Source organism: Bacillus rossius, chromosome 1, assembly GCF_032445375.1.
Source record: "Bacillus rossius redtenbacheri isolate Brsri chromosome 1, Brsri_v3, whole genome shotgun sequence".
In the NCBI taxonomy this organism is placed as follows: domain Eukaryota; kingdom Metazoa; phylum Arthropoda; class Insecta; order Phasmatodea; family Bacillidae; genus Bacillus; species Bacillus rossius.
The window spans coordinates 258,946,128-258,964,236 of record NC_086330.1 but is presented as its reverse complement, the minus strand read 5'-3'; the positions used below and the strand labels follow the sequence as shown (position 1 = coordinate 258,964,236).

Below are 18,109 nucleotides of genomic sequence, written 5' to 3'. Positions count from 1 at the left end.
AACCATTATGACCCAACAACATAAACTTAAAATATAACTGGTGAATTTGAATATTAACAAGCATTGTTTTCTTCCAATATTCGTAGTGCATTGGAACTTGCTAGTAGCTCAAGCGCACATACAAAAAGTTTAATTTTATAATATTATAAAACCCAGAAAAAAAACCTTATTTTGGGGGGGGGGGGGAATTATCCACTTAATCATGTTTAAAAAACAGAAATATATACATAATCATTAAGAACAGTCTTTATTCAGGGCCAGCATGTGTAGAGCTGTGTTCTCTATTACAGAACTCAATCACTAGATCGAGGAGAAATTCCTGTAAGTTACCTGTTCCCCGATCAATCTGTCTCTAGAATTTATATCTGTGTGACAGCGAATATGCAGATTGACCATTGATTGTGGTTGTTTGATGAGTAATAACATGGTCGTAAAAACTTAAATATTCATCCATAGTAAGTTCCATACCACCTCATGGTAAGGACTCGAAACACATAATATAGATCTAGTAGGTCGATCGGATGATAATAAAAGAGCCCATTTCTTAGATAGGTTTTAAATTAGTATGTTTATGCTTAACAGCTTAAGGCGATGGGACCTCTAAGGTAATAGTGGGCTGCGAACCACTGGGATACAAACTCAGTGTTCATTACTTGACTTGTAAACCCTCATAAACAGAGAGAAGCAGGCAGCCTTGCATTGTTTGTCACTTCCCCATCTCAGGGTTTACTGTGTGGCAATTGCCTCAATCGAAGCCCAGTTAGCAATTGCCAGTCCAGTAACACTATTCTTCCCGTGGCTCAAAGACGTATATGGTTGTGGTGTGTATCATCTGGCTTGCAGCCACATAGCCACAACTTCGACAGTTATGATGCTGTAAGTTGTGTTTACCTGCTCAGTACCCCGCACCAGGTACATTGTACCCTCTGGCAGTAGATCCTAGGCCATAAAGACTTGGCTGGCAACAGTGTCAAAGAGTGGTGCAGCTGGCCATCGGGGACTCCCTAGATAATGGGCTCCAGAATCCTTATTTCATTGTATTTGTGTAGTGAAGCTGCTGGTGCTAACAGCCATCAGGCCAGAGCTAGCAATGAGTGAATTTCCACAACCACTGCTATGCTTGGTATTTCTGGTGTGGTGGGTGGTCATTTCGCAATCCTAATTTGCTAAATTTTCTTTTGAAGCACTCCATGAAAATTAATTTAATGGGCACTTGTGTAAACAGTCATTTCAATCATTGATTTGCGTATTTATAATATTCATCATTCGTAAAATAAATTGCAACAGCACAGTTTTGTTTTGCATAGATTGCAAGCCCTTGTCTGTTGTGAAAGTGAGCAAAATGAATGACTTGGGTTGGTGTGCACGCCAGGAGGTGGCACCCTCGTGTGTGGCGGAGAGCCACGGCAAGGTGGACGACAGGTTCTGCGAGGGCCTGACAAAGCCAGAGAGTGTCAGACGTGTTTGCAACCAGCGGGAATGCCAGGCGAGGTAAGTTTTTCCCGATGTTTTTGCTGATAGAACTGTCAACAATTTTTGTCTTGGACCGTTGACATGTTTAGCACTTTGTTGAGGTCATAAAGCCACATACGTGTGTGTGTTTGCATTTCAATTCATTACATGTTGCCTACTTTTAATATAAATTCAACTTTCAATTCAATTATTTTAACAAAAACAAACAAAACTATTTAATACCACACAAATTTAATGTAAATACATGCATTGGCAGGGGCGCAAATCTGTAGGATTCTGAAGTGCGGCCCATGGAAATTCCCATAGAGGCCCACACAGCCTGAGATTTTTGCACATGGGTTTTAACCAACTCAAGTCATCGCTGAATGGGTGCTTTTATGTTGTATACTACCCATATTCTGGCCTATATGCATGAAATATGCAGAAAACATTTAAAACATACCTAATGTTTTCCATAAAACCATAGTTTTGAAGTTTATTTTAATCAAACCTGTTTGCAAGCCCAAGCGAACCCACTCAGTGGGGGCTTCTTAATTTCAGTGGAGGCCCGGGATACCTTACACCCCCCTTTTTTTTCTAACTGGATCTACTTCAATGCCAATTGGAAAACCATACATATATAAACAAATGGTTTCATTGTTTACATTAGCTGGTTAGGAATGTTCTATTGACAAATCTAAAGCTTTTGTTAGCACTATCTGTAAAAAAACTGTATCGCTCTCACCATCCACCCTGCAACTGTCATAAACACTGCATGAAAATAATGATATGAGAGTAGTATGTATTGGTATGTCCTGCGCCAGGGTCCAGGCGGTGGAGCCGGAAGACGGTCCGCCATCTTGGATTGTGACATCATGACGGACATCTTGGATGACAGTGACCTTTACCTTGGCCCTGGAGGCCATTTTGGATCCGCCATCTTGGATCCGCCATATTTAAATCAAGCGCCCCACTCACTCTTGATGAAATTTTCATAATGGTCGCCATATTGATTTTTTCTGTTCCGCTGGAGGCCACCATCTTGAATGCCGTCGACATTGTTTCCGCTGTTTGTTCCTAGAGAGCACCAGCGTCACTCTTGATTTTTTTTCTGTTCCACTGGAGGCCGCCATCTTGGATACCGTCGACTTTGTTTCTGCTGTTTGTTCCAAAAGAGCGCCAGCGTCACTGTCTCATACAATAAGGCCGATGTTCCATTACCTACCATAGCTATTATGGTCTTTATAGACATATAAAATTTTATTTTTTATGCAAAATACTTTGGAAGCACTGTTATTCGAACCATCGCAGCTCTGATCCCTAGGTTGGAAAACATACACCTTTAACCGCACGGCCATCGAGACATTTACCGGACTGAGAATTAAATAAGGTATATATAAAAATAACAGGCATATTCGAACTTGTAATTTTTTTAGTTTGAAGTAATAATATCATCACCTGTTCGAGACAGAACCACCATCTTGTATTAAGATGTAACTGTTGAATTATCGTTACGGTCGCCATATTGAAAATCTGTAATTTTTATGCTAGAAATTCCGAAAAAATTCCAAAAAAATAATTTAAAAACTGCCTACTTCAAATGTTTAGTTATTTAAACGATTTCGGTCCTCGGTTCGATTTCCGGCGAGAGTAAATCAGTAATTTATTATTATATTTAAAAAATTCTCAATAAAAAGTAATAAAAATGTATTTTGTCGCACGCGACATTCTGAATTATGACACCACTTGTATCAATTTCCGTTACGACCGCCATCTTGAAAATCTTTATTTATTATCCGATTTTAATGAAAAAATTCCAAAATTCATTAAATAAATTTGTGATCAATATACTGAATGATTCGATCGATTCCTTTCCTTGGTTCGATCCCTGACTGACACAAAACAACTATAATATAAAAAAATACCACAAAAGTGATAGGTTTGAAAAAATAAAAACACTGAAAGCTCTTTTAAAAAAAAATTATTACATAAACTTTACACTACTACAAGTACAAAAAAAAAAACAGACAAATTACTTAAGTCTTGTTGATTTCTCGATTTCTGCATCTGCCACCCACGAATTAAAGCTAGGTGGAAAGTCCCATAAGTTCACGTAGGATCGTCCATTTCTTCGTTTTATAATCTTCTCCACCAAGTATGTATCAGGATACAATGTAGACTGGATCTCTTCGGCATAGAAGCCGCCAGGAATAGGTTTGTTGTCCAAATCCTCGAGGTAGTAGGTCCTAGGCTCTGATTCACGAAAATGTGTCACACGGAAAAGTTTGGGACTCCAGTTCGCAGTGAAACCTTTCTCTAAGATACCTTTCTGCTTGGAGATTCGCACAATGTCAACGACGTTATCTTTAAACTTTCGTGGATCTTACTTCTTTGTATTGGAACACACTTTTCTAAGCAGGCGATTGTCCTTTACTTCCTTTGGCTTCATTTTCGTGGTAGAATGCACTGTGGAATTATACTCGCTTATTAGTTTCGACATCATGTCAAGCCACTTGTAATTTCCGTTAACCGTGAACTGTCACCACAACTTGAAATGCAAAGTTCTGTTAAACCTTTCGACAATGGAGGCTTTGACGTTACTAAATGAAGAGTAGTGTTTGATGCCATACTTCTTCATCAAAGCCTTGAAAGTTGCATTGTAAATTCTTTCCCGAGGTCCATTTGAAGGTGCGACGGTACACGACCATCATGCAAAATATTGTCCATGGCCTTGGCTACTTCAGTTGCAGTCTTTGATGTTACAGGTCTAGCCCAGGCTTACTTGCTATAAACATCGCTGACTGTCAACATTTACTTAAAAACTTTATTCAATCGGGAATACGGTAACCATCTCAACAAGGCCAGCCTGGAATAAATCATCAATTCCACGAACTATAACCTTGCGACAGAGGTATTTTTGTCCAGCAGGAGCATGAAGTTCGCGAGCGATTCCGGTTCGACTCAATGTATGTAGCCGGCTTCCCTCACTTCTTCAAGTATGGAGACTATTTCGTTGATGTGCGAATAGTTTCTTACACTTAGCGAAGAATTTATAATTCTAAGGCGATCAACTAATTCATTGTGGTCGTCCCAATATACATATTCAAATATATGACCACTTTGTAGCTTTTTTAAACCTTCATTATGTATTGTTAGTTCACTGAAGAGATTAGCGAGAATGTCGATTTTTTCATGATATTCATCTTTATATACACCATTATCTGGATCGTTATCACGAAATCACGAAAAGGTGCATTGGTTAGATCTAGCAGTTTTTTTACTCTTGTAAGTCTTTGTGAGAATATATTTTAGGCTGCCTGCGAAACAGCAATTCATACAGGCTTATAGTCCCACACGTTTTGAACTCTTCTACGCGCACGATATTTTATGGTAGAAAGTCTAATTCTTTAGCACCAAGAAACCACTTATTATGTTTTCTGTACACGCCATAGGTCGTGTCATTATTCCGACTCGTAAACGATATCAGGTATGGTCGGATCATTGCATTAACTTGGTGTCCCTTTTTCGGTATTTTTATCTTGTGCATGGACTCTGTACTCATTAAGTCCTCTTCTTCTCGATCTAGTTCATACTTTCTCTTTTTTACAGTTGGCATTTCATCTTCAACTTCTGTCTTGACATTGATGGCTGGTTCTTCCTTATTTTTAAGTTCGTCGAGGCGACTGGTGATTGGTTAAAATATTTCTTCATTTGCCATCTCACATGCAAGTCTGGTTCGTCTAGCAAATAGATATGTTTCACGAACAGATTGTATAGCTCGACGAAGGTCACTGGCCAGGTCCGACATTGTACTGGCTGAAAACATATCGCAAGACCTCCTTTTATACTTTTTTATTTGTTCGCAGAAACTTCTTTCTTGGTTTTGGCTAAATCTGAATTTGTTGACAAGTGAGTTAGTGATGCTTTCAGACTACTTTGAAGTCCTCAAATCGTCACGTCTTTGCGCATTCGATACTTCAATCATGTCGCGAATGCGATAATCCGAGGCTTCCACGTGCTGGTCAATTGCAACGAGATACTCTAGTAATTCGTTTTTCACACTTTCTACTTTTTGAGCCAGTAGCGAAAATTATTTGCGGATAACATCATCATGAGACTTGAGAGCAGTACGTAAGTCTCGACTGCTACGGCCGAATTTTGAAATGATATGACCCATGTTTGACGATAAACTGATTGAAACTTCGTTTGTACCTGCCCTTATACAGAGGCCAGTCTTTAACTATAACTAGGAATCCATGTACGTCATTCCAACATAAGGAGCACATGTCTTTAAATTCCTAGAATGACATGTTGGTATTTACGTGGTTGTCATAAGCGTGACGTTAATTAAGTTCGTCCATGCGAAAAAGTACTATGACATTCGCATTGTCTCGAAGGAGATGTTTTGGAATACGACTGTACATCTGACACAGGTAAAAGCAGTCTATTCTGGCGTGTCTGCCCATGGAAAAGTACTCTTGTATTATGCCTTGCTTCTCGCACATTACTTCGTCGAAAACATACACGGAATTGGCTTTCGTTTCGCTTGAAGGTACCACATCCGCATTATCATTAAATGGAAAATACTCCAGACCATCCACCGATTGTTGAACCATAGCTAGGCGCTGGTATTTTGGCTGTTGCAACGATTTGGAAAAGAGGTAAACATTTCCGAACCTAAGACCGTTTGGCTCCTCTAATAAACTCAGTATAACGCACGTTTTACCGCAGTTGGACGGACCCGCCATTATGCCTCATACGGCAGAAGACAAAAGTAATCCATGTCGTGTTTCACGACTGCTAGATTCATCGCCTTGCGTAATGCGCACGGAAAATCACACTTCTTGCTTGACGACTTGCATTGTACTGACGAAATTGTACAAAATCAAACACATTTATACTTTCTGGTCAGTTGTGCGCAATGACTCGAAAAGGTAGAACAAAAAACACATCGGGCAGGACTCGTGAACTCGCTGATAAACAATCTGCCATTCGTGCTACACATTCCCGGCTACAGATTCTGCGGCCCCGGCACTAAACTACCGAAAAGATTAGCTCGCGGTGACGTGGGCATTAATTCTCTCGACGAAAAGTGCAAGCAGCATGATATTGCATACACACTCAGCAAGGATCTGGAATGCAGGCACCGGGCCGACGAGATATTCGCACAGGAAGCCGAAGATATAAGTAAATCGTCGAACGCGGGACTAGGAGAGAAAATCGCTGCCTGGGGCGTTTACAAAATCATGAAGGCAAAGACCAAATTAGGACTGGGTGCTCGTCGAGCCAGGTCCATTAAGTCAAAGACTAACTCACGCAAGGCCAAACGCAAGACTGGTGCAGGCGTGTAAAAATTACAGACTCTCGACAAGAAGATTATAGGAGGATTTCTTCCATTGCTTTTGCATGCATTGGGTGCTCTCGGCAGCCTTATCGGTGCAACGAGCGGTATAGTGCGGGCAGTAAACACTTCGAAGAATGACGAAAGCAGTTAAAAGAAGCACAACGACACAACGCCAACATGGAAGCCATTGCCATGGGTAAAAAAGAAGTGGTGCAGGACTCTACTTACAACCTCACAAATCAGGTCGAGCCATGAGAACGAAACGAATGAAAAAATCCTAAGTTCTTTGCCGAAACGTCCACTCACCAACGTAGATTTAATCAAGTACGCACGCAAACTGTAAATACCAAATTTCCGAGGCGTTTTTATGCGAGAAACTTTGCCCAGCAAGCTAAAGACACGTGAGCATGGCATAATTAATTTAGACACGTCGAAAGGTCGTGGCACGCACTGGGTGGCTTATGTAAGGACTGGAAAAATTGCCGAGTACTACGATAGTTTTGGAAATTTACAGCCTCCGCCAGAACTTAGGCGGTACCTGGGCCATACCACTACATTGTTCTACAATTACGAAACCGAACAGTCACCTAATAAAACAAATTGCGGACACTCGTGTCTTCGCTTTTTAACTAAAAAAAATTAGCTGACAAAAACAATTGCTACTTAAAGGTTCTACAGATATTAAAATTTATTAGTCATGTCGATAACACTTACCTTGAAAGGTCACGCATCAGAGCTGCGGGCGGTTCATTTCCCGCCTCTGGATTTAGACGGAGAATGGTGTATCGGACTCGTAGATTTTCAAACGTAGAATGCCATACCAAATATCGAATACAAAAATAGAAAGATCTGCTTCCTGAAAAGCGATGGGACCGCTCATGAAATACGGTTACCTGTTGGCTCTTACGAAATTGACGACATTGCAAATTTCATCAGGGATATGTTACCACAAGATGTATACTTTCAACTGCATGAAAATCCAAACATTCAAAAAAGCATTCTAACATGCAGTTAATATGACGACTTTACGAATCCTTGTACCATGTCAATGTCATAAGATTAAACTGTAATTTGGCAAGTGGAGCGTATCTCAACCGAAGACTAAGCAACATGCTGCACGAGTTTTCGCCGATGGTCCCGCCAGGATATAAACTGGTTGAGGTACCGCAAAGTATCATTTACGTTCCAGTCGTCGTGAAGTGCGCACATGAAGTCGTCGTCAGAATCGTTGACCAGCGAGGACGATTGGTGAATTTTCAACACGAAGAAATTACATTACGTCAGCACTTGAAGCGTTGGGCATAAGGTTCGTAACACCGAACAGTTATAAAAGAAATCGCATTGGCGTGAATAAGAACAGTTCTCTAACAGACTTCGGTGCATTAACACCTGACAGCATAAAGTATCTTCTTAGTATTGGACAAGTGCCGAATAAATATGGAAGACGAAATCCTCAAAGTGGAAGATCCGGTCATTTTTGATGACAGCATTACGAAAATGGAATTGCACGAGTACCAGCTCTTCCTGCTCGTACCGTACGCACTACCATCAGAAGTCAGCATTGCTGTACACTACCAAGATATCTGTACTTTACCTTCGCAGTCATTTCTAGGTATAAGAGGCACGCTGACAAAAGCGGATGGTACACATCCGACATCGACGTCAATATCCTGCAATAGGATTCTTCACCTAATCGAGCGAATTGCATATGTACTCATTGGCGTCGAGGTATACCAGACGAGAGATGTAGGCATAACATCTGCTATGAAAAATTACCTTTTGCTCACGCCAAATGAACTGTCTGCTGCAAAGATGACCGGTTGGGCTCTCGAGGATGAATATAAGCTTCCGGTTTATGCCGAAGGAAAGTTCGAATTTTGTGTTACTCTGTCCATGCTTCTTGTATTCGCTGAGGACTACAAGAATATAATCATTAATTCGAAACAAGAGCTCGTACTGCTTCTAGCCAACACGCACATTAATGCAATTGTCACCGCTGCAGAAAACCCTGAAGATGTCTCGCTAACACTGCAGTCTATCGAGTGGCTGCTGCCCCACATCCAAGTGAGCACCGTTGAACGAGTCAAGATGTTGAAGAACATAGAAAATGGCAAGAACTTCGAAGTGCCATTCCGATCCTGGAGCCTGGAAACTTATCCAGGCTTGCCTCATAGTCAGCGTAAAATTGGATAGTAAAGTCCAGCTTCGCTACGGAAAAACCAAGATACATCATCGTCGGGCTTCAGACCGGAAGACATCTCAATGCAGGAGTAAGTCGCTCCTTATTCGATAACTGTCAAATACGTAATGTAAAAATATTTTTAAACAGCGAAAGATATCCATATGTTTATACGAACATGGACTTTGAAAGTGGAAGATTTCTTCTCGCATATCAAATGTACGCCAAGTTTCAGCAAGCTTACTATGGGCGGAGTCAGTCACCGATATTGAGTCTCGACAGTTTCAAGAACAAAGCACCGTTAATGGTGTTTGACGTTCCAAACAGGATGATCGAATCAAATCAAACATCATCGATTGTAGAATCGAGATAACGACTAGCGGAAATATTCCACCAAACACCTGTGCTTTTTGTCTGATACTTCACGATCGGCTTGCATCGTACAATTGTCGAGACAAACTTGTGAAAATTCTGACATAAATACTGTTTCGTTTTCGATAATAATTCAGTTACGACCGAGCATTGCTAGCGACAAGATGTACTGCAACCTGCAAGGTTTCCAGAGTCAAAATGGATTCGTGCTCAAGGAAATTAGCGTCACCTCCGGAGACAAGACTCGAACACGTACGTTCCGACCTCCGTATCCTTGGAAACTACTAGACGGTAAAAGCAAATGGTCGTATGAATGGCTATGTAAATATTATCGAGCACTAGAGTGGGACGAAGGGAAAATTCGGTACCACCAATTGAAAAACACTATTGAAGATTTACTAGACCAAAACGAAGTAATTTACGTTGCCGGACCTGAACAGAAGAAATGGCTGAGCAAGTGGTGTGAAGCACCTGTTGAAATTGTAGACCTACAGACCGACTACGGCTGTCCTTCCCTGCGCAAGCTTAGTGCAATATATGACTCACAACCACGCAACAAGTTTGAACGTGTCTGTGCTTCTACAAACTCGCAGCTAATGCAGAAATGGCATACACAGTGTTAGTAGGAGCCTTCATATATAAAAGGCGTACATCCGTTCGTGCCTTCAGTTGACATTTGACCTGCAAGAAGATGTTTACGTTTCATCCTGCTAATGTGTACGTGAGTGTACGACCTAGCTTCAGCAGTGTCGCGTACAGCTACTGGGATTCCGGGTATCTATGTACATATACAGAAACCTGTGATGGAGGCGCTCAGCATTGACGGTTTGCGCACTTTCCTGTGTCCTACAAACCGACTCAGCAGCTATTAGATTGTTGCGAACCTGGAAACTGTCCCGTCTATCACATGAGACCACACACAATCCTTCCTGCCAGCATCGCTGAGGTAGTCGCCTCGTCTGCACGTGCAATACCAAAAATGGGCGTGTTGCAACCTGTTGCGACCTGTGATGCTTCTACACAGACGTCCAAACGACGTGCGTCTTGTTGTCGAAGTTCAGGCAGTGAATCTGTCCCAACTAGCACTGAGCCAAAGCCCAGGCACAGATGTGGTCACAGACGTCATCGACCATGTCTCGCTAGAGATGTTGACGTCGCAGAAGATGACCAGCTGGAAACCTATGTTCCTGATCCCGTGACCTGCGAACCAGTTGGAACCGGAGTCGACGAGGCATTTGGAACCTGAGTCGACGAGGCAGTTTATGCGTCATTAAAGACTTTGCTTGCGAAAATGCTTAATTCCTTAACCTAATATGTATTTGTGTAACTTTTATAAATAAATGTGTAAAACTTGAACTTGTGTGTTTTTATTTCTATAATGTTATGGTACCTAATAAAAATTATATTTTTAATACAGACAATTTTTTGACTCATGTAGTATACCAGTAGACCGCGGGTATATAAGCGAGATTCAGACGACTGGACCCTCAGTCCACCTCTGGCCGCGGTGCAGTATGGACAAGTTTTTCGATGGTTCGAATCACAGTGCTTCCAATGTATTTTGCATAAAAAATAAAATTTAATATGTCTATAAGGACCATAATAGCTATGGTAGGTAATGGAACATCGGCCTTATGTGATGAGACAGAGCGAAGCTGGCGCTCTCTAGGAACAAACAGCAGAAAAAAAGTCGACGGTATCCAAGATGGCGGCCTCCAGCGTAACAGAAAAAAATCAATATGGCGACCATTATGAAAAGTTCATCAAGAGTGAGTGGGGCGCTCGATTTAAATATGGAGGTTCCAAGATGGCGGATGAAAAATGGTCTCCGGGGTCAAGGTCAAGGTCAAAGGTCAAGGTCACTGTCATCCAATATGGACGCCGTGACGTCACTATCCAAGATGGCGGACCGGCTCCCGGCTCCACCGCCTGGAGCCTGGCGCAGGACATACCAATACATACTACTTTTGTGCAGTTTTTCACATATGGTATTTTGACATAACTGCGCTGTTACAACAAAAATGTTGGGTTGAACTTATGTTGTACAAAGTCATGCTTTGAGGGGTTCACCTTGTCAGGTGTTTATAGTGCGATATCGCCTCTAAGCGCAAGGCTGTGGACTGTCACGCCACCTTCTCGTTGTTCCTAGGTAACTATGAGGTCGGCTTACTAACCATTACATTACATGGTCGAGAAAAAAAGTTAAATGTGTAATGCAAGTTCTTGAGTAGTTTCAAGAATCTGTACCGGATGTTTCATGCCTAAAAATTATCCTGAAAACACACATTGCAACCATTTTAAAATTTCTAAAAACACAGATTATAATTATGAGTACAGAACTAAATATTTAATCACCCTCAGCGTATTCTTAAATTATTTTCATAAACTGACACCACTCGGATGTATTGAACAGTTTTTAAATTCCGTGTTTGTTTTCTGAAGCACTGTACACCGCATGTATTCCCAGGTAGGCGTTGATCCTAAGTGGTATATGCTATACTATTGAGTGCTTTTTCTCTGAAACTTATTTTGAAGAAAATATTATTTTTAATTAATTTTTATAGTAAATGATGAAAAGCTGCGTTTTGTTTTTTTAATTAAAATTACATACTGATAATTAGTTCGTTGGTTATTTGTAAATAGACAACATTAACGAGAGTTAATAATATATTTAAAACATACAGCAATTTTTATTTGAACTTTCTTTTTTTAATATTCAATAAATATTTCATAAGCATGCAACAGGTAACAAGTAATATCACAGCCGGACCTCCTTATGTCAGACATTAAACAGCTGCATTTTATGTTTGTGCCATAATTATTGTGAAAAAAATGTAATTTTATGAAATAATTAAAAGTTGTTCTTCTTACATTTATTGCATTCCTTCATTGCTTCCACGGAAGTGACACCAAAAACAATTACAATATAATTAAAGCTAGTGGTTACTTCTACACTGCTGTCAGTACAGTAGTTAATAGCAAACCGTCGTATGCAGTGAACTTGAGGAGGATTCAACCTGCTCATACAGCATGCATATGCACTGACCCTTTTATGTTGCAGTTATGTTCGCCATATAATGCCCATTAGTTGGGAGAAAGAGAATCCTGCAAGACTACTGTGCTAAGTTAAAGTGCAGGCTGTCTGAGCGTCCACTATCGCTTAAACGAAACATGAAATCTTAAGCAAACCACGTTTTTACTTTACCACTGGTGGTGCGTAGGGTCGTACCATCGTGCTTTAACTCTGTCCAAAACGTCACATATTGTTTCTTAATTAAACTATATGGAAGGAATGAAAGAAGGTGCATTATTTTTTTTTGAAATTATTGTGATATATAAATTAATAGGTTTATCATAATTATATTTGGGGTGAGTTTCTAGATATGCTGATCTAATTGCAAACTCAGTCCAATCAAGTTTACCTGAACACTTGAAAACAACTTGAAAATCTTAAACAACCATGAAGTGGCAATGAAAGAACGTGTTCAGTTTGGGTGTAAGCAGTTATAAAGCGACAGAAGCAAAAGAGCCTTTTCCGGCGGGCCTCTGCGCATCAACAGCCTCCCCCTACCACGGTGGGAATGGAGGGGCGGCAAACCAAACAATCACGCATGAGTCTGCTGTTTCCACAATGCATGTTAAAGTAACAAATGGCAACTAATGAGATTGCATTTCAATTTTATGAAATATTACTTGAATTATAAAATATATTATGCTTCGAGATCATAGCACGGACATAATTTACATAAATAATAAAAATCAACGACATGTTATGATAGAACACTATATGTTATTTTACTTGAATCTATTTTTAACGTATTTAAAACATAAGCAAACATGACTACCACCGCAGCCAAGAAGTCGGTTTCTATTGGTCGCACGGAGAATTGCCGAAATAATATGTACGGATCCGTCTCTGTTTACGTGGAATTGTAGTACGGACCTTACACGAGCTGCAAAGGCGTAACTCGTGCATTTAATTTTTTTCGTGTTTGACTGCACTCTTGGTCACTTAATCACGTCCCAGAATTTTTAAATTGGTATTCTAGATAAGATGGTGTCATTACAAACAGTCTATGTCCCCTTATGGCATAGTGTTTATTTTTTCATTTTTATGTTTTATCTTATGATGGTGATCTGATTGAAAATTAATGTACCAATTGGTTGTTCAAACCACAAATATTTGAAACTTTATATATTCATGTAACGATTTGTTGTTCAGACCTCAAATATTAGAAACTATATAATATAGGTTATATATAAATATTTGCGGTTCAAACAACGAATTGGTACATGAATTTTCAATCAAATCACCATCATAAAATTCCAATGCATAGCTGAAGAGACTTATATGCACCGAGAGAGCTAAAATAACATACATGGCTAATAAAATTATATTTGCGCCTGGATTATACCGAAGTAGTTTATTTTTCATTATACATTATTCAAAACAATGAAAAAGGCGTATAAAATTACCACTAGGCCTATCTGTAAACAAGAGGGAATGAAGCTAACAAACAATTAAACTACTCACCTATTCTGAATCACAAAGACTGCTTTTCTCACTGTCTGTATCGCTTGCAGTTTCCCTGTCACTTGAACCTTCCACATTTATTATTTTATCATTTTCAATGTCAACTGTCCCGTAACTGTTCACATAGTCCCCTTCAAAATTGTTCACGTGCTTGCAACACTCTTTCCATTTGTCCACAGAACAGCTGATGAACAACTACTGACAATTTTTTTTTTTTGCCATCTAGCGATAAAGAGATTCCTTCGCGAATTTTGTTTTTGATGTCTGCCCATACCAGCTTAATTTGGTTCAGATCAGCATGTCATGGAGGCAGACGAATGACATCGCGGTCACATTCCGGGATTAACGAATCTATTTTAAATTGTTTTGTTGCTCGCGCACGTTTTACCCAAAGCTTAAGACTCGCCTTTGTCGTTGTTGAAGAGAATGAAATATTGTTGTTTGTCAGCCACTTTTCCATGTATTGTTTAAAGAATGATACTGTAGGTTTTTTTGTTATGCTGCACATTATAAATGCAGATGTCCAGTACAACAACACATTTTTTAAAGCTTAATTTGGCAGTAATTTAATTTTCACCCTCGTTGAAAATTTGTCAAAAATATATCGTTGTGTTAATCTTCAGATTTGTGTTTTGACTTTAAAATAAGTGAAGCATTGGGACAAAGCGTTCTTTCACCACCTGCATGCATAAAAATTAATCGCAGACCTTCCCCAGTGGATTTTGTTACGCCTATTTCCGTATTCCGACTGCCAACTTGAACTTTGCTGTGTATAGCAAAATAAATTACTTTTCTGCTAGCCTAATGAAACTCGCATACCCCTCCAAGCAGCTATTTTCTGCTTTTCAATAAAAATCTTTCTCTTCGATTGACATATTTTTCCAACGGAACCCTAGCTTCTTCAATAATTTTCGCGAGCATTCCCTGCTACATTTCAAAATGCCATCTTCTTGCAAAATCTTATTAAACTTCATTAATGTAGGAACAGATTTTCTTACAGTATAAAACTCGTGAATTTTTCTCCGCACAGCACCACATGTAGAATCGTCTACTTTGAATATTTTCCTGTGCTCTATTTTCTTACCCTTCTGTGTCAAAAATGTCAAATTGTGTTTACTCTTTGCTTTACCTTGACTATGATTCGTTTAACTGTTGATATTGAGATACCTGTTGCAGCACTCGTTGTTTCAGACACATTGTACGTCAATTTATAAAAAAAAAATGTTAGTTTACTGAAATGTGTTGCAACATTGTAAACTATCTCCCGAGCTTGTCCCTGCATTGGCGTGCCAGGTTTAAAACGCGATTTATATCCCGAATTAGAAGCAATTACGTATATCTGTAAGTAATTAGGACTGCCAGACAGCCGAGCGCGATCGGTGTAATCAGCCTGGAAGCAGGTGCGTTACTATCTCCTCCCCTACTCGACGTGCTCGTCACGTGATCACACGGTCACCTAGGGATCTGCGTATGTTCTTAACGTCTAACAGAATGTCCAATATTTGCAAATTATGGCTAGTAAATTAATTTTGTTTTCTTATAGATATGTGCATTAAAATAAGCACCAGCTTGTAAGTAACAAATTTTACATCCCCAATAATAATGTAATAGTTTTCCCTTGCTCGGTTCATCCCTTAACGTAACTTGACTTATGAAAATGCTTTTAGGCTTTTGTTCGCATGGCTGTTCTGTACTAATGCAACTTCTGCAACTAAAAGTGTAGCGGGTGTAGAAAGGAAAAGGTAGAGAGTATTTAATTGGTAACTGTATCATTAGAATGCATAGGTGTTAGTAAAGAAATAATACATTTGCTAATATTGTGTTGTTGTTTATAACCCACAATAAAGTTTGAAGTAAAATGTATTATTTTTAAGAAATAAAATATGTTAATTCTCCATTTATAAATTAAGCATTTATGACAAATAATTTGCTTGGATATATAAAATAATTGTATGTATTTATTTTTATCTTAAAAATTTGTTTACATAACTATTATGCCTGCCTGAATATAAAACATATTATTTACAAATTGCTTTTCTCATGTTTTGTAATGAATAATCATTGTTTCAGAGCTACTTCACGAAACCCGATATTCAAATCACCAATTCCTCCACACACACACACACACACACACACACACACCAAATGGAACGTACACACAGGAAACGGAACACACAGGAAACGGAACGTACAGGAAACGGAACGTACACACAGTACACACAGGATACGTAACGAACACACAGGAAACGGAATGATCACACATACAGTAGCTGAAACACATGCTTAGTTAGAAATCAGAATACAAGAAATAAAACATACTTTTTTTAAATATAAATAATTCATTTATTTTTATATAGTACACACATGACAGTTAATCAAGTGATTTTTGTGTAGCCAGCTTTCCGCAGTTCTTTAAGCATGGACGATACTTCCTCGATATGCGAGTAGTTTCCTCTACGAACAGATGCCACCAACAGTCTTAGCCGGTCAACCAATGTTTGGATCTTTCCATGATGTGTAATCAATCTCTTCTGCCACCATATTCCTTGCACGTTTATAATAAATGTTATGATCTCTGATGTCTTCCGTTTTAACACCAACCTCAGGGTAACTTTCATCATCAAGCCAGCGATCATCACAAGCTTGATCAGATTTATTTATTATAACACAACGTTTCCATCGTTTCGGTCTCAGGACATCGCCACATTCTTCGATTTTGTCAGCTCTAGGTGCTTCATCACAGTCTATGCCTTTGTCAACAGCCTCAGAGTCACTGTAACAATCACTGTAGAAGACATCCTCTTCACCCAGATTACCGTATGAATTCGCTATCGATGATGTCGAAGTGTCTTCATCGTCTTCATGTTTCCTTTTTAGGAGTCCATCATTTTTACAGAGTATGGAGGATCTACTGAATATAGGCTTGAATGTATTCTCAATTTTCACGGTGTTGATACTTCCATTAGTTTCAGTCTTCCCGAAGCCATCAGCATCCTTCAATTTATGTTCTTCGGTCACGATCGTGTGAGCTAATACCATCACGCTCAGGACAAGGAAAATTATTGTTGTAATGCAGATCACTCTTCTTTAGTCTAGTGGATCCATCGATGTCCTCTATGCCGTAAGTAGGCTTGGCTTTACATGTTTTATCATGTCTTATTAAGCTGTCAATTCGTGTTAATAATCTGCTACATCGATTACAGCTTAACATTTTGCGTAGTGGGTGTTTAGCACAATCATTCTTCCCATGACGTCTAGCATTCCTTCTCATATCAAAATCCTTGCCACAGTATCTACAGCGGCTTCCTTCCGATTCAACTGCAGATAACAAACCATGATCCATGGTAGATACAAACTGTCAGTTTTTCCAATTGTAACCATTACTTAAATAGAATTTTTTTAAATATTTCATCAGCGAGAGTTAAGTTATCTAATGCAAAGCAAATTGATGCAAGTAGTTCTGGCTGTCATCAACAGATGTCAACACATTTTGCTTGCAGGTAAATATTATTTATTTTATGTGGGATGCGGGATGCTCACTTACGTTCGCAACAGTAGGATGGCTTCGCTAAGCACCAAGGAGAAGGAAGTTCGTCTTTCTTATTTGTGATTTTCATATGTCTCAGAGCTTATTATTATATATGACTTAGTAATGGTTTTGTCGTTCGAAAACCACCTGATAAAAATATTACAAGTCATGATTTAGTAGCAGAAAATCTATTAATTAAATTTAACTCTGAATAAAATGACATAACACATAAAGTAAATAATCCTTCTTGCATAAAACGGTTTCTCAGAAACAACCAGAAGTACTTGGAGAAACCACAGGAATAATCAGGAGCACACAGAGAAAACCATCAAAATATATTGACAAGAATAATCGGAGCACACGGAGAAAACCGTCACACATATTTCTTTGATATCAATCAATCACAGATAAATAATAATAATAATAAAAATAAAACAACAAAAAAATACAAAAAATTCTGTTTGTGCTAGAACTCTATGTTTGTTCTACAAATGAGAAGTTCACAAGGACAGAACCTGTGGTCCGAAGACGCATGGTGTATATGTATTGATGGTTTTGTACATGAACATTTTAAAGGTTATTATAAGTATCAAAAACTAGACTTTCATGTAAGGCATAGCGGCACTGCATTTATTTAGTTGGTCAGGTATATTGTCTTGAGTTGTTTTCCTTAGAGTGAATGATTAATAAATTCCACGA

General features: G+C 39.1%; 1 protein-coding gene across 1 annotated transcript in view; it reads left to right on the top strand.

The window, feature by feature from the left end:
- The window catches only part of LOC134529979 (A disintegrin and metalloproteinase with thrombospondin motifs 6-like), a 225,691-nt gene that overhangs the window by 184,891 nt on the left and 22,691 nt on the right, over positions 1–18,109 (top strand). The window contains exon 18 of the mRNA XM_063364509.1: positions 1,373–1,491. Coding sequence (XP_063220579.1) covers positions 1,373–1,491 — 119 coding nt within the window. The remainder of the gene's footprint in view (positions 1–1,372; positions 1,492–18,109) is intronic.